The sequence below is a fragment of the Bidens hawaiensis genome, unplaced genomic scaffold (genome assembly GCF_021521415.1).
Source record: "Bidens hawaiensis isolate Kalapana, Puna unplaced genomic scaffold, B.hawaiensis_p1.1 tig00001032_1, whole genome shotgun sequence".
Taxonomy (NCBI): Eukaryota; Viridiplantae; Streptophyta; class Magnoliopsida; order Asterales; family Asteraceae; genus Bidens; species Bidens hawaiensis.
In genome coordinates this window covers 4,224,308-4,248,342 of record NW_027491060.1, presented here as the reverse complement: position 1 = coordinate 4,248,342, position 24,035 = coordinate 4,224,308, and the positions used below count along the sequence as shown (strand labels likewise).

Below are 24,035 nucleotides of genomic sequence, written 5' to 3'. Positions count from 1 at the left end.
TAGTTGATTTTGACAAAAATGTAGATTGCACCACTAACTACAACTAAACACTAATAACCAATTATTTTAAATTTATTTATTTGTTTATAAACTAGCATGTTAGTTATTTTCTATTTAACTTGAAATCTTACAGGTCAACTGAAATATGACATAAAATATTATAATTATTAATTTAAGCTACTCGATTGCCTCGCGCAATGCCTCAGAATTCAAATTCGGACAATATTGGTTTGGCTCGGTTCCTTATGGTGTTGGTATAATACTGGCACTCAATATAGCAACCAAAAGACATAATTTTGATATGTCCAACAGAATATCGACTCGTATTTTACAAAAATCGAAAACCATAGAAACAAATAAAGTTGTGATATGTTCAAAAGGATGCCGACATATATTTTATATCGATCGATAACCATTAAAACAGATACCGTTTGCTAATGCCGATATCGATCTGGTTCGCCATAAAATTTATACCGGAACGAGAGAAAAAATCATAAACGTGTGTTATGAACCTAATGGGCCTATGCCAACGAGCCAACTCAAGAGGCCTATCAAGTTGAACGGATTCTATTTCTAAGTTATGATTTCAGTTTGTAAAAAAATGAAAATTGTACTAATTTAAAGAAATAAGTATTGTGGCTAAACTTAAAAATACAAAACTTTAATGTCTTTTTTAAAGTACACTTTTCTAAGAAACATTTGTTACCAAACTTCAAAAAAGTTTCATGTTCAATTCTTTAAAAAAAAAAACTTTACTATTAATGCATAAATTTAGATAAACAAAATTGATTCATTTTGGTCATAGCCGAATCAAATCTAACAAAAATCCCCCAAGTTCAAATTCCTGTTCGTTGTTAATCTCTTATCACTTGTATTAAATTAATACAATTTCACAAGCTTTACAACAAAAATATTACATTCATTAGACCACCTTACATTACAAGTTACTTCATACACTATATTACAAACACACCCGTAACACAGTCTACACCCGCTAAACCGGTTCAGATCGACACACTATTCGGAACCCCTCGACAAGTCACACCGGGCTGTGAACTCGGTGCAAGAAGCTCATACGGCAAAACCCCCGCACCACACCGGTTCTTCAAACCCGTGTCCCGGTTCCTTCTCTCAATCTCCTCCTCAATCCTCTTAATCTCCATTGAAAACATATAAAACGCTTCCACCATTTCCGCATCCCCGGTCCACGTGTCGGTTTGTTGCCTCTCACCGATATACTCCTCGTCAGGTGAATGAGTCGATAATGTATCCACCACTGCCATATATTTTGTCGACTGTAACATACTCGGTAAAGCTGAAAGAAAGTAACTTTGCGGGTCTTCAAAGAAGCTCGTGTATTCAGGGTCGGTTTCATCGGGAATCAACCGTCGCATTAGCGGTGGTAGGTTTGGTATGTAACCGCTGTATGGGTATTGACCGAAGTTAAGAGCCGCGTGTTGTGCTGAGGCTAACCATATGATGGTTGTTAGGATGGCGGTTAGGTCGGCAGGGTTTGCCAATGTGGGCCACCATGTCTCGTGACAAATATCCACGTGGCCCACGTTGATTGATTCAGTGTACCAGGCTTGGAGCTCTCGGTCCTTGGATACGAGAGATGGGTCTGGGTAGTATTGCGTTACATAAGTTTGGACCCAGTTTTGTATGGCTTCCCAGATTAAGAGCCCGTCAGAAGCATACGGGTAGTCATTGATTAAAAGCTTGAGCCCGTGTGGCTGACTCGGGTCTCGGATCGCCATGCCCCTGCAAGCATAAAAATACAGTTAACATTTGAACAGAAAACGTGGGCAAGTTGGATAACAAGTCAAAAAAGCTTCGGGCCATATGACAAATTTTGTAGGGGTTGAGTCAACAGTAGAGGTTTAAATGAGTCAAGTTGGTCGAGATTGGCACGGTGAAGCTCGAACCGAGCCGGGCCTAAACGAGCTCGAGCCTAAAAATAAGCTTGTCTAATAAACGAGCCAAGCCCGAACTTCACTTATCGAGCTGGAGCTGGCTCACAAGCCTAAATGAGCCCATTATTTATATAACTTTAATGTAATGTATTAAATATATACTTTTATAGCAATTATCTTTATATATAAAATTATGATAAAAATAACTAATAATATATACTAATTTTATACAAAATTAAATAAAATTGTATGTAAAATATAATTATAATTTATAAATGTACGTAAATTAAGTAATTAAGTAATAACTAATAAATGAGCCGAGCTCGAGCCTAGACAAGCTCGGGTTCGGCTCGGCTTGGCTCGTTTACACACATAGTTAACAAGCATAAACTTATTGTCAACAGATTTAGAAAATTATGGGCAAGGTACAATTCACGTTTAACATACATTCAACATTTCAACCTGCTATTTTTAACCATTTAATGCAACATATTTGTCACTTACTAAACTATGCGATTTTTTGCATTAAAGGATAAAAATTTAGTAAGTTGTATTAGAATGGTCACAAATTGCATATCTTGGTAAGGAATGATAAATATATTGGACTAAAAAAGATCAAACAGGCAACTTCATACAAGTCAGGTTGACCGACAAGACACTTTTGTAAAAATAAATTTATTTGTTAAAGCAAACCGCAAAATGTAATCTGATATTCACTTTGTACTACTACATGTAACATGTTATTATAACCATTTAATGCAATATACTTATCTTATCTTATCTTACCAAAGAATGCAATTTGTTGCCACTTCTAAACAATATTAACAGAAAATAAAAACTAAAATAATCGTGTTTATATACCTTCTAATGAGATCGGCTGGGAGGCCTTCTAAATCAAAGCGCCAGTTTTTATAAGCAGCAGCGCTTATTTCCATAGCGTAACGACCAGGTGTAAAACCTTGTTCGATGACACCATCAGCATTAATTAGGTTTTGGCGGGCAATCGCATTGGTTTCTAGTGTGTACCTCATATGTGGGTCCAAGAGCTTATATATTGGGTGCATAGCGCTTAAATGTCTATGTGCAGATAATATAAACGGTTCCATGGTTGCATGTGTCCGTAACCTGCTTACACAAGGGCAATTTTGTAAATATCATATGATTTAATCCATGAAATAGATGATTCAGGCTATGTTTACTTTGTTATGGGTAAAAAACAGCTATAAAGGAAACAGGACAAAATTTGACCAAAGTGTATTTTATAATACATACAAGCTCCTAAATCATTTTATAAAAAAAGGGGGAAGTTTCGTATAAGTTATATCTACAAAACTTCTTATGTTTTTAAAACATGTTTAATGCAACCTGTTTCAAATTACTTTTTAATCATATTTGACAGTATACTCAGCAAAAATATTGTTAATGCATCCTATTCAATATTAGGATTAATTTCACTCTTCTAAAAGTTCAAGATTTCAAATATGTGCTACTAAAAATTTCATAATATCACATTTATCTTTTCAACAAAAACAATAAAATTATCATATTTACTCATTCCATAATAAATAAAATAAACAATTTTCTTATACAAATCCGTTTCACTGAGTAAACGAATAGGAAAACATCATTATATCCCGTTTAGTTAGTGAAACTTATAAATATGATATCTTTTAAAAGAGTAAATACGATATTATAAAATTTATAAAGATATAAATGAATTGCCCCTTCATTTTATTTTCAGGGATAGATAAATAAATATGATACTTTTAATGTTTTGAAAACGCTACATGTGATATTATGACATTAGAAAAAAATATTGAAACTGAAAATTTTACAAGGATATGCATGAAAATAATCCTTTAAAAACAATAACTATTGTTAAACTAATATAAGTTCTGCAGTTATTAGAACACAATCTAATTAATCTTGTAACAATTACCAGTGGTTTACAAGCTGGTGAACACCGGAATCATTACAGCAAACATGGGCTTTAGCAAGTAACCAAGTCCAGTTGCTAGTGGCATCTACGGGAGGTGTGATCACACGCTTTAAATTCCGTGGTAAGCTAAGCTCAATTGCAACGGGCTTAAGTGTGCCCGATGGGTTCAAGTAAAATATGGTGCGGGTTGCATACGCTTTACGTCCCTCAAGTGCATTTATTCGGTCAAGAAACGGTAAATATGTGTCATGGTGGTCAATTATGAATAGCTTATTTTCCTCCATAGCCTGTAATCGTATAAAATATTCATCATGCTCGGTTACGTATCTTATTATTTAAATATTTGCATATGAAATTTATGAGATCCTAATTAATGTAACTTGAGTCACACGGTTGTTCCTTGCGGTTCACTTATATTATGAATTACACAATTGGTCCCTGTGATTGATATATATTACGGATTTGATACATTATTTTAAAAAATTGCACCTTCAGTCCAATGATTTTCAAATAAGTAAAACATTTAGTTCCTGTCCTCGGTTTGGGTTGATTTTTTCTGTTAAATGTGTGTAAAATGACCAAAAACCTCTTACTATTAAAATAAAAAAAAAAATACAAAAACCTTAAAGGCTTAAACTAAAAATTAGATATAAAATATATAGCCTCTTTTGCCAACCTAGAACATCATCATTGCCGTCTCCCACAATTGATTTATTAAAATTTAAAACTTAATGATCTTTGACAAAAAGTGTTTTCTAGTGCATAAAACCTAAGTCTTTTTATTAAAATAAAAATTAACACTTACTGAAATTTTGCAATATCTGCAATTACATTTACTGATTTACATATGGCAGAATGATCATAAATATAAAAATCAATAATCTTGGACATAAAGTGTTTTTAATGCATAAAATTCCTAAGTGTTGACAAAACGTGTGTCGACGTGTTGTGTCAACCCGACCTGACCCATAACACCAAATTATTATTTTGACACTCAACTCATATTCACAAATTATTCAATCCGTCTGACTCACCCAATTTCTTCCAATTCTAATGTAGCTTTATCCATAAAAAATTACTTATTTACAGGCTGGACCGATATGAAAGAATGTTACCTGTTGCACAGTCAACCCGTTAAGATAGCCCGAAATGTGTTCTTCTTTGAGGGCAGACTCTTGTAGGCCATAAATTTCAGGGTCAAGTTGACTCACTGGTGGAAAAACTTTAAGCTTCTCTATGCTGACCGGGTTGACCCCTGCAAGTGCTTGGCGAGCAAATTCATCATCACGCAACCATGCAAATTTGTCCTCTGCAAACACAAAAATTTTTTTTGTATAATTTTAATATTTCCGGTTGTTAAACATTTTAAGGTGAGAAGTGGCAATTTTGACATGTTTACTTTAAGAACGGGTCGCTTTAGATTATGTTTTACCTTTAATGGGTCAAACACTTCTTTCAAAAAGATATCTTCAAAGAAACATTGCAAACATTTAGAAGTCGTTCAAAAAGTATTTCTAACGCGAAAACAAAAGCATCCTAAATCATTTTTATTCAAAAAGTTAGATTATTCGTTATTTTTCTAATCATAACTATATTATATAAAAGTTTGATCATATTTGATAATGGGGTGTGCATGAAACAAAAATAACTAATCCGTAACTGAAATAACCGACATTATCAAGTCCAACTCGCCCATTTTTACACATCTAACAGAATTTTAATTGTGATCCTTACTTGAAAGAATCTTGGGGATATCATATTTAAGCAGGCCGCCACCCTGGCTAGACACTAAATTTGGCAAGCGAAGTTTTTTTAAGATATCATCTTGAAGCCCGAATTTGAGAGGAAGTCCATCACTGTAAAGAGACTCAATTTGTGAGAACCCCTTGAAATCATGTTTTTTGGAAATATTGGCCACCATTGAGGGTAAAAGGTTATGTAGCACCGCCTTTAACCGACTTTTTGCAAAAGTAATTTGTTTTGATTCTTCAAAGCGTTCGTCTCTTGGAACATACAATGGGAAAGGCTTCTCTACTCGACTTTCAACTAAAATATCTGTTCAAGTCATACAACAAGAAGAATACTTTACAGATATACCCATTTAGAGGTGACAGTTTCAACTGTCGAATTATTCTATTCAAAGAATTGGATTATCATTGTAATAATATTGTTTTTGTGATCATTATTAAAGAAAACAGGTCAAAAGTGCCTGAATTGTATTTTAAATGCATAAAACCCATTAAATTGAATTATTAGAAAAAAATATATTGGGTAATCATAAACAAACACATTAATTTCAACCCATTTACTTATGAACGGGTTGATTCAGGTTATGCATCATCTCAAATGGGTTAAATTTAAAGTTAATAGAAAAAGAAACATGTTAACGTTGAAAGCCGAAATTATCTTATAACAAAGAAAAACTTACTGTAATACCCGGAAATTTCTTAAACAATAAAATAAAAATTTTATTGTATACGTCAATAATTATACTACTAATAATAATAATTTGTGCATAGCTATTTTGAACGAATATGATATTTGAGTTAAAATAAAGTTAAAACAAAAGCAAATAAATAAATAATTATCCAAAATACTTAAACAACTTAATCCCATTCTTGTTGGATATATGTTTTTCTTTTTAAATGACCCTTATCCCCTCCAACTCCATATCCATAAGTTACAACAGACCCACGGATTCATTATCAATCACGTTTCTTTTCGGCAATTTATACCCTTTCAAAACCGCGTTTCTTGAAAAACCATGCATAGCCATTATGACATCATCAAGCGTTGATGCTCGCTAGAGAAATCACCATCGCAAAGGAAGCCTTCGTTTGCTACCGTTTGTAAGCCATCAAGAATACCGGAGCCGCCGAAAACTACGCGAAGTTAATTTTCTTCTAGCCATAGTTGTCCGTGTTACTCGCCACGCTGCCTCGAGTTTATTTGTGTTCGACCGCTGTCGCAAGGTTCTCCTTGTTATTAACGACGAATTGAGTTGTTTTGCCTACTTGTTGGCTACTAAGGTACGGTTTCTGTTTTCGTTACTCTTAGTATTAATTATAGTCCGTTACTTCGTAGTACGGATTCCGTGTATCTCTTCTTTTAGCTTTATATTGTTTTCACCTTTCTTGTAGTGTACGGATTCTGTTTCTTGTTACTTCATAGTACGGATTCTGGTTTCTGTCACTCATAGTATAAATTATATTATGTTATTTTGTAGTACGGTTTCTGGTTTCGTTCACTCTCAGTATTAATTGTATTCCGTTACTTCGTTTTCGTTTACTTATAGTACAAATTCCAATCCGTTACTTTGTAGTACTGATTTTCGTTACGCGTCGGTTATATTTTGAGTTCAGTTATATTATATAATATATTTTTGTAGCATAAAATAGATTATTTATTTTGTACTCTTTATTGCATGTTCCGGTTTGAATATTTTTAGTTATATGTTTTTAGTTTTAGTACTCTGTTACCCGAGCGCACACTTTTCGTGACAGTGTGTTTTAAAAGTTCACGGCGTCTCTAACCAGTACTTGCGCAGTATTAGGGCCACTTAGGGGCGTATGGATCGATCCTAGTTCAGTTATATGTTACACGTTATATGTTACACGTCACACGTTATATGTTACAAGTTATATGTTTCTGGCTCTGGGTGTTTCTGTTATAGTTCTGATATGTTTCCGTATGCGTTTGATTATGTTCTGGCCAAGTGTCGGATCATACCTCCGAATTTTATTAAGTATATGTTTCGGTAAAAAGGTTGGTTTTCGAGTTTGAATTGAAGTCCGTATGTTTATTTTCTTACGTCTGTCTTTACCTATACTATTGTTCTTTCCGTTACTGGGCAATTTTTGGCTCAACCGTATTTTCTTGTTTTGTTTTTTTCGTATTTTGTTTTCAGGTTATCCGGGACTCGGGGGAATTAGTGATGAGAGAGAATAATGAAGTTCAAGCTTTTAAAAGTTAATACATTTTGGTTTAATAATATGACATAGGTTGCATTGATTTTGTTGTATTTTAGATTGTGGCGTTGATTTGATATCTGTAATAGTGACACGTTAGCCCGTTCCGGGTTGGGGTGTTACACTTACTAAATCACTTTCATGAAAACTGTGTTCATGGGTCGGTTTTAGGTTCAAACTGAACCAAAAACCGAAAATTCATTTTGGGTTCGGTTTCGTTTTTCAGTCTCATCATTCGGGCTTGAAATTTTGAGGCGAAAAAAATTGGCCCAAAACAATGAATTTGGGCCTAAAACTTTTGGCTAAATCTTTTTGTTAATTAATGATTAATTCATTATTATACATTTGAGCTAAAATATTTGGGTTACACTGATTATTAAATTCATATAAACTATTTTGCCTTCAAAACAAAAAATAAAAACCCATAAATCCCTGCTTTTTCAGTTTTAATTACATTCAAAACCAAAAAAAAACTTTGGATTTTTACATTAGCATAAAACCAAACCGCCGGTTTTTTTGGGTTTGGATTTTCGATTACGGGTCGACTTTTTTGGTTTCATACAAAACTGTCGGGCTTGAGCACCTAAAGAATGTCCTTTTTGGACCAAAAATATTTGACCCATTACCTGACCCGAACATTTTGACATAAGAAAAATATAGGTTAAAATACACTCACCAGTGTCACTAGGTAACCGGCCTGTACGACAACGCCTTGGATATGGGATCCTTTGACCACCTAGTATAGGTCTAATAAACTCACTTCCCCTATCAGGATTTCCAAGATCATTGTAAGCATCATAATCGTAGATTCGATCTGATAATTTCCTCACTCCTTTCCCGTCACCTCTTAAATCTCTAAGCTCATTTTCTCTTAGTATTTTTAGTCCGGCTGGTGTCTGATGTGGCAGATATGGCTGTTCAAGTGTACAATAACATTCATAAAATGTGTGAGATTGAAATTATTATTTTTTAACATATTGTTGATTTTATGCAAGTTGTCAATGAGTATTCATCAATTAAATCACATCTCATTAGGTGATGATGATATAATAGTTTACTACTTTACCAATAAAAATATTTTAAATGCCATTGATCTTGTCTAGTAAGTAGGGCAATTGGCGTGGAATGGAACTAACTTTACACTTTTTTTTATAATTTTAGCAACAAGTATTGGATTATGCGTGAAATGAAAACCAACATATACGTTATTACCTATTTTAGCAACCAAATTACACTTTATTACCGATTGTAAAAACAAATGACTCTTCCACAGGCCAACTTTTGTTGAATTTGCAACAATTATTAACGTAGCATCTTACTTATCACTTTAGCATGCATCATGTATGTATAGGATGCAGCTGTAGATACACCATCCTCACTTGTTATATACTTATACGGGCCGTACAAGGTTATACGGCCCGTATAAAGTTATACAAGTTGAATGACCTTTGCAAACCACCTTAAACGATTCGTATGACAATACACATAAAACCTTATATTATTTTTATATGGGCAGTATAAATATTTTCCACATATTATATGGGTCGCATAACCTTATACAACCCGTATGATATGTGGAAAATATTTAGGGCCCGTATACGTCACATGAGTCTGATGTAACATTTGATAAACTCATTTTTAAATACAATTTTATTTTTTAACAATATATATATATATATATATATATATATATATATATTGAACTTGTAAGCATGTTATGTGTGCTAAGTCGATTCCAGAAATCAGAAGTAAACATATTACTCGATTTCAAAAAGTATGACCTTAGATATGAAGTATAGTTTACTAGTTAGAGAATTTAAAAAACTCTATTTCATCAACTACTATATTAAACAAGTAATTATAATATGAACTTAAAGTTTTATGAATAAATACCATGGAAGTCAAATCAGGGATACCAGTATGACAGCATACCAGCCTACCACCATGGACTCATGATTGCTCAAAGAAAAATTCAAGATTTGACTTTCCAAGTTCAAACCTTTGACTTGTAAATACTAATAAAACAACTAAGAAAGATCACTAATTACCTGATTAGAGAAGAAGACCCTGGGATTAGGATGATCATTAGTGGATTGAACCCATGATTTACAAGGAAAATAAACAGGCCCACAAGCAAACCCTTCAATTGTAACACTCTCCAAATAAAACTCCTTTTGATGCTTATTAACAATGGTAATCGCTCCCGGTATCCCGAAACTCGAATCCACCAATATATCAGCTGTGTAATTAACTTTCTCAGATTTAACATTTGTCTTTTGTGACCAATCTTTCAACACAGAGTCTTTACTCTTCTTTGCAACCCTTGTTTCTAAAACCCAATAATAATCAAGTTAAATTTAAAGAAAAAAAAAATCAAGAATTTATTCATTGAGGCATTTAATCGAACAGGTGGTGTGCAACTGTGCATACTCGGATCAACATCGATGCTATGAATGTTGAGAACAACGTTTCTGCCGATCTGATCAGCAAAGGCGTCAAGCTTCTTCAAGAGAGTGTCTTTGAAGTCTTGCTGGTGATTGTTTCGAACAGTTAATACAGCTCTGACCGTGAAAGTGACCGCTTTTTCTGGTTTTAATAACTTGGCTAAGTCTTCACTGATCGCAGCCTTGACGAGCGTTTGAATAGACCGTTTTGGGTTCACCGACAGCTGGTTCGGGTTGTGGGTGATGGGTTTAAGATTGGTTGAAGGAAGGAAGGGTGATTTGTTCGTTAATGAACAACCCATGATCTCTTTGACGAGAGCCATCTGAATTACAATGGAGAGAAAGTGGGTTGTGTAGAAGTATTATTATTATTATACCGCCGGTGAGTCCGCTGTGTTAATTAAAATGCAAATTGCACCAGGTGGGAGGCTTCTTGACACTAGATACTTTGAGACACGTGTTCACTATTGACTATCGACATTGTATTGTAGTAGTGAGTTTGGGTTTGGGTGGTTTTTGCTGTGGGCTAATTTTTGCGGGGAAAAAGACATTCAATGTTGCCAAAACTAAGTTGACGTGGTGGAATTCGGTTGTATGGACGTATTACACTCATTATAGCAACCGGAAGAGAAAACTCAATTATGGCATGCTCAAAAAAATATCGACACATATGTTTACGATTTTGAATAACTTAACAACTAAAAATAGACTAATTTTTGTATTTTATAGTTAAACTAAAGAAAGATGAAGGTGGTGGGGATGAAGATGTTGAAAATAAGAAAGAGGGAGGTGGTGTAAACTGTAACGATAGAGAAAAAGAAAAACGGTGATGTTTGTAGATTTTGGCAACAATGCTTGCAACGCTGAATGATGTGTGGCGGTGGTGGCCACGTGGTATAGATGTATAAGATGAAAATGTTGGTCTAATCACCGAAAGGCTAGGGAAAACTAAGCAATAATTAATTACAATTGTTCAAAATTTGTGAAATGCATGTAGTTAGAATGGTGAACATGACTATGAATATTACCCATGGTATGTCTATCTTATCAACATTTTAGTTCTTCAAATCTTAAATGATGGTTATAGATGTCTTACTGATTTAACTTGTGTATAATGTTATATATGAACGGGCTTCATTCTTTATTTCTTTAGTACTCGCATCTTTTACGTTGGTTATGTATTATGTTGAAATCATATGTGATGCTTTATTATTAAATGAAACATGAAACTTGATTGAATTTAGTTGTGAAACTTTGTGATTTGAGTAGTTATTAATTAGAATATTAGTGATAAAATTGGACCGCTTAAAAAAATTCTAACATCAAGTTGATAGAAAGTTGAACATCGATAAAAGTGAATCATAATGGAAAAATCTTGCCTCTAGCACTCGTGTGGACTATGACCGTGACAACTTTGACACTAATAAAAAAATAATCTAAAAGTTAATTATTAGGTTTCCAAATATATAAATGTAAAATACAGGATGTAAGCATCTATACAGTAACAAACACAAAATTAAAATAATCAGATTTTAGTATAAACAAGAAAGACTTGGGAGATAAGTTTATTTTTATTCATCTCTTTATACACCAATTGGACTGGCCATTGACATAATCAAAACCTTTAAAACACCGAGAGGTTGAGAGATCTTGTGTTCAAGTATCACAGATAATATAAATTCACCGTTAAAATAATCTCTTTATACAAAGAAACATATACATGTGTATATACTAGGTGGTAGATGTGAAACGGTAATGCCATAAAAAACATCATAATACATAATGTCTATGTTTATAATCATTCATAAAAATTCCTCCAAAAACCTATTTGTGTTTCTTATACATATGTCTGTAAATGAACCGAACGTTCGGTTAACTGTTTGGCGGGAAGTTCATTTATTTAATATACGAACGAACACGAACAACAAATTGTGTTCGTTTCAATTAAACGAACGAACATGAACACATGTGTCCGATTTGTTTACATGCTTTCATTATTCACGTTGATGAATATATCGGTCTCAATTTCTAGGTTTTGCCGATTTTATTTGTGTTTGTGAACACAAACATAAAATCTTGTTCTATAAGTGTTCATGAACCGTTCGCAAACAAATTATTTCCTTACTGAACGAACATGAACAAAGTCTTGTTCGTGTTCGTTCGGTAGTTATACACCCTAACAACATACTTTTTTTTTTGAAAGTTAAACTTCATTCAAAACAAAAAGGCGAAGTCCTCGGAAAAAGGACCATACACACCACAAATTACAACATATACAACGGGTTTTTAACCCAATCGTTCCACACAATCCTATTGTACTTAGATCTATACTTTAACCAAATGAAAGTCATAGACTTAACCAAAGAGACCACCTCCGGCACCTTCGGTTCAGCGTTTTGAAAAACCACCTTGTTCCGCTCTTTCTAGATAGCCCAGCTAGTGGCCCATAAAATCCCACCGATGATCTTCTTTTCCTTCGCAGAACTGGAACTCGAGTTTGGCCATTTAAGAACCGAATCATAGTCAGCGAAAGAAGCAACACCCATCTTGCACCGGCTCCAAACCAGCGACCACACCCCAGAGGCTACGAAACAGCTGAAAAAAACATGACTTATCGACTCGTCAGCTGAATTACACATCGGACAAATAGCGCTAGGCAGGACGACGTTTCTCCTGATTAGTTCGACTCGTGTTGGGACTCTACCTTTATCTATTCTCCACACCAGCATATTAACCTTGATCGGGACTTGCGTTGAGAGAATGCTGTTACGTTGATACTTTATAACCAACAAAATAAAACTACATTTTCATCTAATCCACCAAAATAATATTCATGTTATATTTGATTCAATATATAAATATAAGCAGGCCTGAGAACCAAAAAAATTAAAAGTTTGCCCACCAAGGCAAGCCCTGTACGGCGGCCCATTAACCCTCCAACACGTTTATAACCCCAAAAGGGAAATCAAAACCACGACTCTCAATTCAATTCTTCACTTCAATTGATCTCAATCAAACCTCCGATGGATTCCGACGTGACTATGGTACCGGCCGGCGAAGGATCAACTGCTCCAGGAGCTTCTTCTTCCAACAAGAAACCAAAGCGTTTCGAAATCAAGAAGTGGAACGCCGTTGCGCTGTGGGCCTGGGGTCAGTCCACCAAACCCTAACCCTAATTTTATTCTCTTTCGTTACTTATTATTATTTCGATTTCTCAATTCCTGCAGATATTGTGGTTGACAACTGTGCCATCTGCAGAAATCACATCATGGATCTCTGTGAGCCCTCTTTATGCTTTTTTATTATTAATCGATTACTTTTTTTGATCGATCGGTTGTAGTCTGATGTGAAGTTTATTGAATTAGGTATTGAATGTCAAGCTAATCAAGCCAGTGCTACTAGCGAGGAGTGTACCGTCGCTTGGGGTATGCTTTCTTGTTTAATTTTACAAACAATTTGTCTTGTTCTGTGTTGATTATATTCACATTAATTTGTTTAAATGTTTCCTTAATGTCTATGTTTTGCTGATGTCAACTTGTATGTTTAATTACTTGTTGATTGTACTAGCACCTAAGTGCCAAATATTTTACACTATAATCTGTAGGTTTACAAATTTATAGGGTATTACAAGCTTCCAAATGTTGTATATCCAAAATAATGGTGATCTTAGCATTTTTATTTAGGTAGTAAAGTTAATAAACACCTAATATTAGAAGGTAGTAAAGTTAAAAAACACAAACGGTAAGTCAGCAAAACATTATTTATTAGAAGGTACTTAAATAAATTTAGTTATTCTTAAATAAATTGTTGATGCTAAATATGCTTTATGTGAACATTATGCTTGTAAATCTATGTGTTATAAACAACTTGCCTTTTTTGAAAGGCAGAGGCCTCTTCTATCTCTTCTCTTTGTTTTTAAGTTAAAATTATTTCAAGTACATACTCACATGGACGTTTCTTAAATCTTACACTATGCTCATTGGTCAGTATCGATGATACTTCATATCTTGCATTTGATATATCATAAGTCAGGTGTAAATACAATACAGAATTGCACAAGATGATATTGAGAAACATGAAATGATGTACAACAATATCAATATGAATGTTTAACTATATAATATGGTTAAATGGTGTGCAATTAATATCATAAATAGTAAGGAATGATATGAATTGCATGCTCAAAGCTTTTGATAAAGCTATTAACGTATATTTAGTTATTTCTGTATCATTTATTATAAATCAATTCTAGTTTATGAAAAATTATTTATGTTCTGATCTATTAAGTTATTCTTGTTTGTTTTTATGCATTGACACAGGTGTCTGCAACCATGCTTTTCACTTTCACTGCATCAGTCGCTGGCTGAAGACTCGTCAAGTGTGCCCGTTAGGTATCCCATTATACTCTCTATGTATATATGTTTATGTGTGTATGTGTATGTATAGTGTGGTATATGAAGTGGTGTTAAAACTAGAGTTGAAAAGGTTGCTGAAATTGAAACCGAATAAGGAGGTTAACCATCTATGTGCGTATGTTGTGTTTGGGTCAAGATATATTCATTCATATTAACAAATGAAAGATGATGTATGTTTTGAGATTTTCAACGTTTTTCATTCAGTCAAGTATGTTTTTTTTGTCTATACCAATTCTGACCGCATGAAATTGTAAAATGACAAAACATACTGGAGTACCGGACTACAAAATTAAAATATTGGTAAATAGTATTTTATGTTTAGGATTATCTTTACATTTTGAAACTGTTTACAACAGATACATGTATTTAAATGATGTGCGTAGTTGGCATTTCATGTAAATTATGGATTTGGTCATCCAAATCTTTTTGAAGTCAGGGACAGCTTTGTCATATTACAATCTTTTGGCATAAGTTATTACTGGAATCTTTATAAACAAAAATAATATACTTGGTTGGCATGTCTCGAGACATGGGTGATGAGGATATGGTTGAGGTTAACCGATTCTCAAATACACTTAGTTGAAAGTTGAAACTTATATTTTATCATTGTGTTTTTGCAGATAACAGTGAGTGGGAATTCCAGAAATATGGACATTAGTAGTCGCTTGAAGGAAAACATTTGGCTTTGTTGCTTTTTATGATGTAAGATACTGTGTTGCTGATCATTGGTTTTGGACAAGTATTATGAAAACATGTGTGCAGTTCATGACATTAGTCTTTGTAACCTAAAAAGAAATTTGAACCCTAAGCACATATCTTTAGGATCTCTAAATTTGAATTTCCATGAGGCAATACAAAGTTTGGATCTTGTTTGAAGCTTGAAAAATGAGGAGTCTTTTACTCTTATTAAAATCGTTCATATACAATCGTCAAATGTTTGAACTGGCTTGTATAAGTTCTTGTGTCAAAATCAGTATCTTTGACTAATTACTTTCAACTGCTTGCAAGCCTCGACTTATGCTTATCAATAAAATTGGCCGTTCAAAAAAGAAAATTATGTACCAAACATTCAATTAACATAACACTTAAAAAGTTTACTAATATTTGCGTCACCTGGAGTGTTTTTTGTGATTAGTAAACCGATGGATTTAGCGGGTTCGATGATCAGTCCTTTTTGAAAACATTTTTATAAAATATGCAATATAAAACAGAACAGATTTGAAATTAAGTTTCTTTGTTGAGACACTTTTATTTTACCTCAAAATTCTATTGGCTAAATGTGCCATCGTTCCCCCAAGAGGTGTGGTGGTAAGTGCGTTCCTTTCACCTATAAGTTTTAAGTGATGTTAAAAATAACTTACAAACGTAAATCTTACATGTTTCACTAATATTTTCCTAAGTCACATGTTGATTTCAGAGGACTTTTTTTTTGTAAATCATACGTTGCTTTCAGAAGACCGCCGCCTTTTGTAATTAAGTAAAACTTTTTTTGGACAAATGTTGCATCAATTTCGTTAGCTTATCAAACTTCAACCCTCACCATTGAGGACCTTAATACCATGTGCTACAAGCCCGGCCTTATTAACGAACTGAACGGAACTAATTATATTTGTTTATGACGTCATCATTTTTATGAAACGATACAAGCCCGACTTTAATACTGTGTCTGTTTTCAAAAATCATTACTCTGTTATAAAACCATAAAAAACCATATAAGCACACAATTCAATCATAACCTAAATCATCGTGCTTTACGAGTACTGTAGTCATTTTCTAAAAGAAAAGAAAAAAAATCAAAATGAAACACTTGTAAGTTGTAACTTCAATGACTAAAGGGGTGTTTGGCCTAGCTTTTTTAGTAAAACTTATAGCTTTTTTCTATAAAATAAGCTTTAACTTGGTGTTTGGTTTATCGTTTTTAGCTTATGCTTATAAGCTTATATAAGCTAATTTAAAGAAGCTTATTTGTTTAATGGAGTAAATTACTTATTTGCATTCAAATTGTGATGGATTAATAATTTTGAAGCACTTATTACTAAAACAAATTAAAGAATGCTGAATTTAACAACTTATTAAGACGTATAATCAACTTGTAGAATATAAGCTAATCCAAACACTTAAAAAGAGCTTATCAAATAACAGAAAATAAGCTATAAGCTACTTTTAAATATAAGCATAAACTAAGGCCAAACACCCCCTAAAATGAACCAAACCAGATTACAATAACTAAAACCACCCAAAGCAAAACTAAAAACACGCATTATTATTTGATATTACCCCAAAAGATATACAGCTCCAACCAAGCACTCAGAATATGTAACCGATCATCAATCATTACATTGCCATTCTGTACTCTAAACTACAATCGACACTAACTATGCACCTGAACCCAAACCATAACCCGCCCACAAAAGTCTACAACCTCTTTCAAACTATAATCCAGCTAAGGGTATAGCACCCATTGCGCTCATTAACCTTACAAAAAGAAAAACTAAATACAGCCCAATAAGTCCGATTCCCAACACCTTGTTCGGTCGCATATCGTTTCTCAAAAGAATAACAAGGGCCCACACGAGCCCGGATATCAAAAACCCCATAGTGTAGTAAAGGCTATTATCTTGTGGCACATTATAGGGCTCGGGTTTTTCTGACCATGACCCAATCAACAACGAGACCCCCAAACCCATGAGTGTGTTAAACATGGGGCCCGCATAGCAACCCGATAAGGCGATCTGGATTCCATCCCCACCGTCTAAAGCCAATGCTATATTTGATACCAAATCGCCCATGGAATTCCCCCATGCTAATACCGTTAATCCAAGAATCGAGGGGTTAACTTTTAAAAACACGCCGAATGCTACTAATAAAGCAACGAGTTCGTTTGCAATCATGTAAAACCAAACAATGCTCATAAGAAACCCACCTAAAACCCATGGGAATAAGTATCTATGAGGTGGGTTTTCGGGTACCGTATGTAGATATGCAAGTGTTCCAAGGGTAAAACCGACAATAACACCAAGAAGATAAACAATCATCACGATTTGAGAAGTTAAACCGTCTTGTGAGTTAAATATAAACGCAAGAAGAATCGGTGATAATGAAGCACTTGCAACTGCATACGGTTTGACCATGTTTTCTCTTCGACTAAAGGAATAGTCAACCGTCTGGGAAAAGTCAAAGGGAATTCAAGAAACGAACACACGGTCCAAAACTTGGCCCACGGTTGGTCAACTTCAATCCCGTCATCATGCCATCCCCATAACTGCCTCTCGTGTTCTTGAAACTTTTGATTAGAATAAATCGCAACGTGCGAAGCCCACATCCATTCGGGTAAAGCATTACGGTTTTGATAACCGTAACCGTCGGTTTCATTTTCAACATCAAGTAAAGAATTTTGTAACAAATCATCATCTTGAGAGAATATTCTAACACCGAGCGGAATCAATGGTGTAACAGCTTTCAACTTTTGCACATGTTTCCTAACAATTTCATTAGCCGCAACAAAAACCGCATACAACACGTATATTGACACAAACGCTCCCGCAGCCAAAACACTCACTTTCCCAATAACAAGAATCAACAAAAGAAACATTAATGTGACCAAAAAGAACCCAACGTCTCTAATAAACGCCTTCTTATCAATCTGTACCCGTTGGCCCGCCACACAAATCGAAACAATCCCAACAACAACACACGTGACAAAAACCGCACCACCCAACACACTATTAAGCCCAACTTCACCCGTATTGGTTCCCATGAACGAAGCAATACTCGCAAACACATCAGGCGCCCCGTTGCCAAGCGACAGGAGAGTAACACCCGCAACGGTTGGCGATAATTTCAACAAACTCGAAAGCTTTTGTAACGATAAACAGAAGTAATCGGCTGCAGTATTACCCAAAAGGTAAAACAACGCTACAAGCCAGATAACTAAAACTATAGCACCGAACGCGCATTCATTGCATGAACAATAATAAAACGTCAAGTAATCAAAAAGCCCATCGGATGAACAATGCGGGTTCGATTTTAAAAACTCGCAGCTCGTTGAATAACCTAAATGGTCCGCTAATCCGGTGCAGATTTCAGGGCTAACTGTAGTTAAAGTTGATGAATTTACATTTATAGCTAATTCAATCATAGACCTGGATGTTGACCTCCGTTGACCATTAAAAATTGGGGCTTTTTTAAATGTATGATCAAATCGGTTGTAAATTAGGGCAATTAAAGCTAGGCCAAATGCATTGGTGAGAAATTTACGAAATTGCCCCAAATTCATAATTTTAGGGTTTCGATACAGGTTGAATAATTGAAGTGGGTACGGATAATTTGAACCAAGGAAACTAAATTACAAGCGATTGATTGAATAATGAAACGAATGAATTGAGATGTGGACTTACGGAAGAATTTGCAGAGGTTTATAGGGTTTGCAGGTGACGGTACGAATAACAATTATATTACGGTGTTTTTGTTTTGGGTGATGGGTGGTGCCGGAATCGAATGCGTCTTGGTCACCGGTGACGTTGATAAATATCGGAATTGTGTCGGAGATAGATCGGAGTGATGATTTGTATTGTTTGGGTTATGGGTATGACCGGTGGGTTTGTCTTGTTGGTCTGGGTTTGTGATTTTTAATTTGATATTTACTTTCTACATTCAATTAACATATGCTTTTTATGAACATGCCACGTTAAACGTAGTATATTATTTTAAACGATTGCGTCTACGGTTTATAGCATTCGTTACACATGTTATTTAGTTATTAGTAATAATTTTTTTATAGTGATTTGTTCATTGTTGTAATAAGTTATACCCTAAGCTGTCGAAGGCTTAGACGAAAATCGAGGCCGCATAGGCCTGATCTACAAGAGTTTTTTTATTCCTATTCAATCTCTTCAAAAACCTTGTAGATGGATGGTTTATGTATTACCCGTCCCAAACTGGTAAGATGGGTAGGTTGAACAATAAAAAATTTATTCATTCTATCTTCAAAATGGCCAACAAGTGTAACGGTAGCACCCCGAACCAACCATGACTATTGTATCTGTTGTTGCAAGACAATGCGAAAACATCTACCACGCAAAGACAAAATAGAATATCGTACTAACTACTAACATCTGGAGAATATTACAAGGACCACCACCTGGCTCTAGCTGGAATATGACCGATAGTGACATTATACCCCAACGTGGACCATTAGCTAGGGATATAGTACAATTAGGTAGATGCGATGTATTCTCAATAAATAGGATGTCTTGTTGTAACAGTGTAACATGTTATAATGCAATCGAACTTTACACTCTTAAGTCTTAACGGTGTGTTTTTATATTTACTCAATATCTCTTTTAAATCCTATAGTATATTCCATTTTAGAAGTCGGTCTCAACTTGATTCATACCGGGTTGGGATTTACTTTAACAACAAAATTATTCTAAATTTAATATATGGTTTGTGGTCGGATATATGAATCAATGTGTATCAATGTAGTGTGCCCTTTCCTTGCCCACATCCACTTCTTCATGCACTTACATACCGGGCCACATGGGTTATATTCTTCCTGCATTGTTAGATAGCAGTTAATCACTAATGTTTACATTATTGGCTTAGTGTTAGGTTAGTTTTTCCCTTTGATTGTGAGGCTTTAAAATCCAAAATTAGTTTGGGTAAAGGACATGAAATGAATTTTGAATTAAACTCAAGTCTCTAAAATCTCTTCCGTATCATCTTCTAATTCTCTTTATTCTCAATTTGGTTCATATCAATCAACCATTAATTAATTATATTTTCGATTTGTCTCAAACCTATAGAATTATGTTGGGTAAAAAATCACAAATAAAAGTTAGTAATAAAACAAAAACATAAACCTGTGAGTCTGTGACAACTACCACACTTCACATATCTACTTTGCATCGACTCTGTTCAATGACCATAGTTAACTTCAAGATTTAACAAATATGAAGAACTTAAATCAAACTTCAACAACAATGAGTGACTTGACTCCTCTCGTACTAACTAAGACCACCACATATGTAACATGAAAATTTTATACACATATTTTTATCAAATCATGGTAAAACCTTTTCTTTTATCTTTTTGCATGTACTTACCCACAAACATTCTCTTTTCTCTTTGTCACATCACCCACCACCTCACCAAATTCATTCATGATATCTAAAACATTTTATTTAACTTTTATACGGCTAAAACATACACCAGGCTAATATACTGCTCAATTCCCATGGCTAATTTATATTCGTGCACCAGGCTAATATTCATTAATATTAACTTAATATCACGTAATAGACAACCTTTTTCACTCATCAACTTTATATTGAAACCATTAATTGTGAAAACATGTTGTCTCACTCTCACAAAATACCACTATTCATAAATTGTACATATTTTTATACCATATGTACAAGTACTAATCTGCACCATTGCCACATTTTTAATGGATGTGGTCATCGTAGCTTCTAACCCTACCACCACAAGAAAGAGTTTATGCAAAGCCTATTCTCCAATTTGGGTGACAAACTGGTGAAATTAAGCCGCTTATTTTGATGAATCCGCCGTCGTACAAGGTTCTGTTTACGAATCGGACGACGGTTTAAAAGACGGATGTGTTGGAGAAAGATAATGACGACTTTTTTAATTAGTATCAAATGTCAAAATAAGTTCCTGGACACATTAGGGGTCATAGTCTACACCATCCGAATCTTATTTCACACTATCAAACACCCATCCATAACACAGTCGGACGACCGTTTTGAAAATTAAATCAAAAATCGAAAATTATTGGTCATAATGTCCGTTTAAACAATATCTGAACAGACGTTTTGACCAATGGATCAAACTTTGATCGTCAAATATATCCGAACAACCATTCTAATCATAGATAGTCAAGACTTCATAATTTTTCGATCAAAACAACCGTTTGACCACTATTCAAATAACGTAAGATTAGTTGTGAGATGGTGTGTGTATAGTTGGGCCCGTACACAGGTATAGGTATAAAACTATACATGAAATAAAGTTACATGAGGTTTTAACTTTTAAGTCGGTATAACTGAATCATACGTTACCAAAACATAAACCGGAAACAATAATTCAGCTCGTATGATCACATAACTATACGTCTATACCTTTCCTTTATTATTACTTCATCATCTCTTGCAAATCCACGTACGACGATGACGACTCAAGCGTAAGATTACTAATACAGCTCTCGGACCGGCTAATCCTAACGCTACCGGCACTCCTTAACGGACTGCTAGGCATAGACCTCAACGTTCTCGGCGAATCCAAACTTCGCCGGAGAATCTGTCTCATTGCTGCGATTAAATCAACCGTCGGATTCACCGGTGGATCTGACGCCGTTGATTTCCGGCAAAAGTTCATATGACGTGTCATAGCTTCTTCAGTAGTGATCAGCCTTTCACTCCTCACTATCTCGTCGTTAACCGCCTCGCCGCATAATCCACACATCCAGTTACCGTTGTATCTTTCTCGAATGTTTTGTATGTACGCCGGTGTACACTCTTCTGTTAATCCGCAGCAATCGCACTTTGCGAACTCGGATTCTGTTGAGGTAACCGCTGTATGGATCACCGTCGTATCGTTCATAACTCTTGTTGACATATCTGCAACAAATAACCGTTTTCATCAGTAAATTAATTAGATTAACTTGTGTTTGGATCAAATACAAATGAAATTAACGTGTTAAACATGAGAATCGAGTAAAGTAAGTCGAGTAATTATGTAATTAAATCATAGAATAATTATGTAACACAAGTAGAGTAATTATGTAAATGTAATTATTTTATGATGTAATTACATAATTACTCTATTTGATTCTCACGTTTAACACGTTAATTTCATTTGGACGGTAACTTTCCCCCGCTTAACATAGTGACGGACGGGATTTTCAAATACGAATTACACTAAAAAAATGCTTTTTAAGTTGGGCGGCCGCCTCTGGCCAAACTGAATAAAAGCATATTATCACGGGCCAAATATTTAAAGGTCGAGTTGCTAAGATTGTGCTTTAACGCTTGAGTTTGCTGGCTAGTCTTCAGGCTTCATTGGGAAAGGGAAATAAGGTGAGCATGCCTAGTTGTGTTTGCACAAAGAACGGATCACTGTTTACGAGCTGTTGTCGCTCCTCTGATGAGTCCAAGACATAAAGAAACTAGTGGACATTGATAGTAAGTTGGACTGTTGGACAGATTGGTTGGCCCTGTGTCAACTTAGAATGCTACACGGAGCCTCAAAAGACGACCCGTGACAATATGCAAGGAATGTTCGATTGAGCGCATTAGCGTCAAACAAAAACAATTAACTCTATGAACATCGAATTTGAAAATCAAATTCTCGGATGCATCGAATCAAACTGAATTACGAGAATACACAATGAACTTTCGATTAAGCGCATTACCATCAAAATTATAAACTCTATGAAATCAAACTAAAATCGAGAATTAAAAATTTAAAATCAATGAATCTAATCGAATTAAGTGAAATTATCGGCACAAGCAAGGAAGATTCTATCAAGCATTCTCAAATATTTGAATTTTTCGCCTTCAACCTTTGATCTTCATGAATATTGAACAAAAGTGTGTTAGACATCTGAGATGAATATGATTTATAGAATGAAGTCTCACCTTTCTTCTAGAGATCAATTAAATAACAATAAAATGCCAAAATCAGGTGTTTACGTTAAGAATCAAGCAAGCACAGTGGTTTTATAGGGATGGAATACACGATTGGAATGAGAATTGAATCCACGTCGGCAAGTCGTTAAATATAAAATGACCGCAGCCGGATTGGGAGGCAGGTAACCAAATAAACAATAATATCACTTGCCATCTGTACTTACATTTGTCAAACCTTTATATCCCACCTAATTAATATGAACATAGTAATTAACTAATTTTAAACGTGTATAATAAAATTGTCTTTATCCTTTACTATATATATTTTTTTCCTTTTTGTTTTGACAATATTGGCCTGGCCTAACTTTGGTATAAATTTTTTTTATCTTATGTGCATCTTTTTTTACGAATACATACATGATTTACACGTTGGTACATAAATCCACTGTAGATCTTAGATCTCCATGGCAGTGTAAATTGAGGTTTTCCTAGTTTTGGAATATCCTCCATGGTTATGTTATAAATTTATAACCCGATAGAAGGTTTGTTGTGGGCACTAAGATAGTCAAGTCAATAAGCGCGTAGAAAGGGTACATAACATCATATGTATATGAACATCTAGGCCTGTAAACGAACTGAACGTTCGGTGAACTGTTCGTGAACCGTTCGGCGGGAAGTTCGTTTATGTTCGTTTATTTAATAAACGAA

General features: G+C 34.6%; 3 protein-coding genes and 1 pseudogene across 3 annotated transcripts; 1 reads left to right on the top strand and 3 right to left on the bottom strand.

The window, feature by feature from the left end:
• Nucleotides 1–898: 898 nt before the first annotated feature.
• Nucleotides 899–10,719, bottom strand: LOC143555414 (lipoxygenase 1, chloroplastic-like). The gene is made up of 8 exons (XM_077044978.1): nucleotides 10,251–10,719; nucleotides 9,869–10,149; nucleotides 8,497–8,734; nucleotides 5,587–5,907; nucleotides 4,968–5,161; nucleotides 3,853–4,139; nucleotides 2,775–3,038; nucleotides 899–1,761 (listed from the first exon to the last, which is right to left on the bottom strand). The coding sequence occupies exons 1-8, from the start codon at nucleotides 10,585–10,587 to the stop codon at nucleotides 1,005–1,007; spliced, it is 2,679 nt and encodes an 892-aa protein (XP_076901093.1). The 5' UTR covers nucleotides 10,588–10,719; the 3' UTR covers nucleotides 899–1,004.
• Nucleotides 10,720–13,226: 2,507 nt separating this feature from the next.
• LOC143553949 (RING-box protein 1a) lies at nucleotides 13,227–15,555 on the top strand. The gene is made up of 5 exons (XM_077043835.1): nucleotides 13,227–13,414; nucleotides 13,492–13,542; nucleotides 13,630–13,689; nucleotides 14,584–14,655; nucleotides 15,300–15,555. Exons 1-5 carry the CDS (start codon nucleotides 13,288–13,290, stop codon nucleotides 15,335–15,337), a joined length of 348 nt encoding a protein of 115 aa, XP_076899950.1. The 5' UTR covers nucleotides 13,227–13,287; the 3' UTR covers nucleotides 15,338–15,555.
• Nucleotides 15,556–17,083: 1,528 nt separating this feature from the next.
• On the bottom strand, nucleotides 17,084–19,332 carry LOC143555406 (cation/calcium exchanger 4 pseudogene; annotated as a pseudogene).
• Nucleotides 19,333–21,691: 2,359 nt separating this feature from the next.
• LOC143553940 (uncharacterized) lies at nucleotides 21,692–22,368 on the bottom strand. The gene has a single exon (XM_077043824.1). The coding sequence runs from the start codon at nucleotides 22,312–22,314 to the stop codon at nucleotides 21,832–21,834; it is 483 nt and encodes a 160-aa protein (XP_076899939.1). The 5' UTR covers nucleotides 22,315–22,368; the 3' UTR covers nucleotides 21,692–21,831.
• Between the last annotated feature and the right edge of the window lie 1,667 nt (nucleotides 22,369–24,035).

What these genes read in the sequence shown, in the direction of transcription:
- LOC143555414 (XM_077044978.1), bottom strand. Translation starts at nt 10,587, where the DNA reads ATGGCTCTCGTCAAAGAGATCATGGGTTGTTCATTAACGAACAAATCA. An exon ending in TAGCATCGATGTTGATCCGA is followed by an intron (nt 10,150 to 10,250) that starts GTATGCACAGTT and finishes ATTGGGTTTTAG; the next exon opens with AAACAAGGGTTGCAAAGAAG. An exon ending in CCGGTTACCTAGTGACACTG is followed by an intron (nt 5,908 to 8,496) that starts GTGAGTGTATTT and finishes TGACTTGAACAG; the next exon opens with ATATTTTAGTTGAAAGTCGA.
- LOC143553949 (XM_077043835.1), top strand. Translation starts at nt 13,288, where the DNA reads ATGGATTCCGACGTGACTATGGTACCGGCCGGCGAAGGATCAACTGCT. An exon ending in AAATCACATCATGGATCTCT is followed by an intron (nt 13,543 to 13,629) that starts GTGAGCCCTCTT and finishes TTATTGAATTAG; the next exon opens with GTATTGAATGTCAAGCTAAT. An exon ending in TCGTCAAGTGTGCCCGTTAG is followed by an intron (nt 14,656 to 15,299) that starts GTATCCCATTAT and finishes GTGTTTTTGCAG; the next exon opens with ATAACAGTGAGTGGGAATTC.
- LOC143553940 (XM_077043824.1), bottom strand. Translation starts at nt 22,314, where the DNA reads ATGTCAACAAGAGTTATGAACGATACGACGGTGATCCATACAGCGGTT.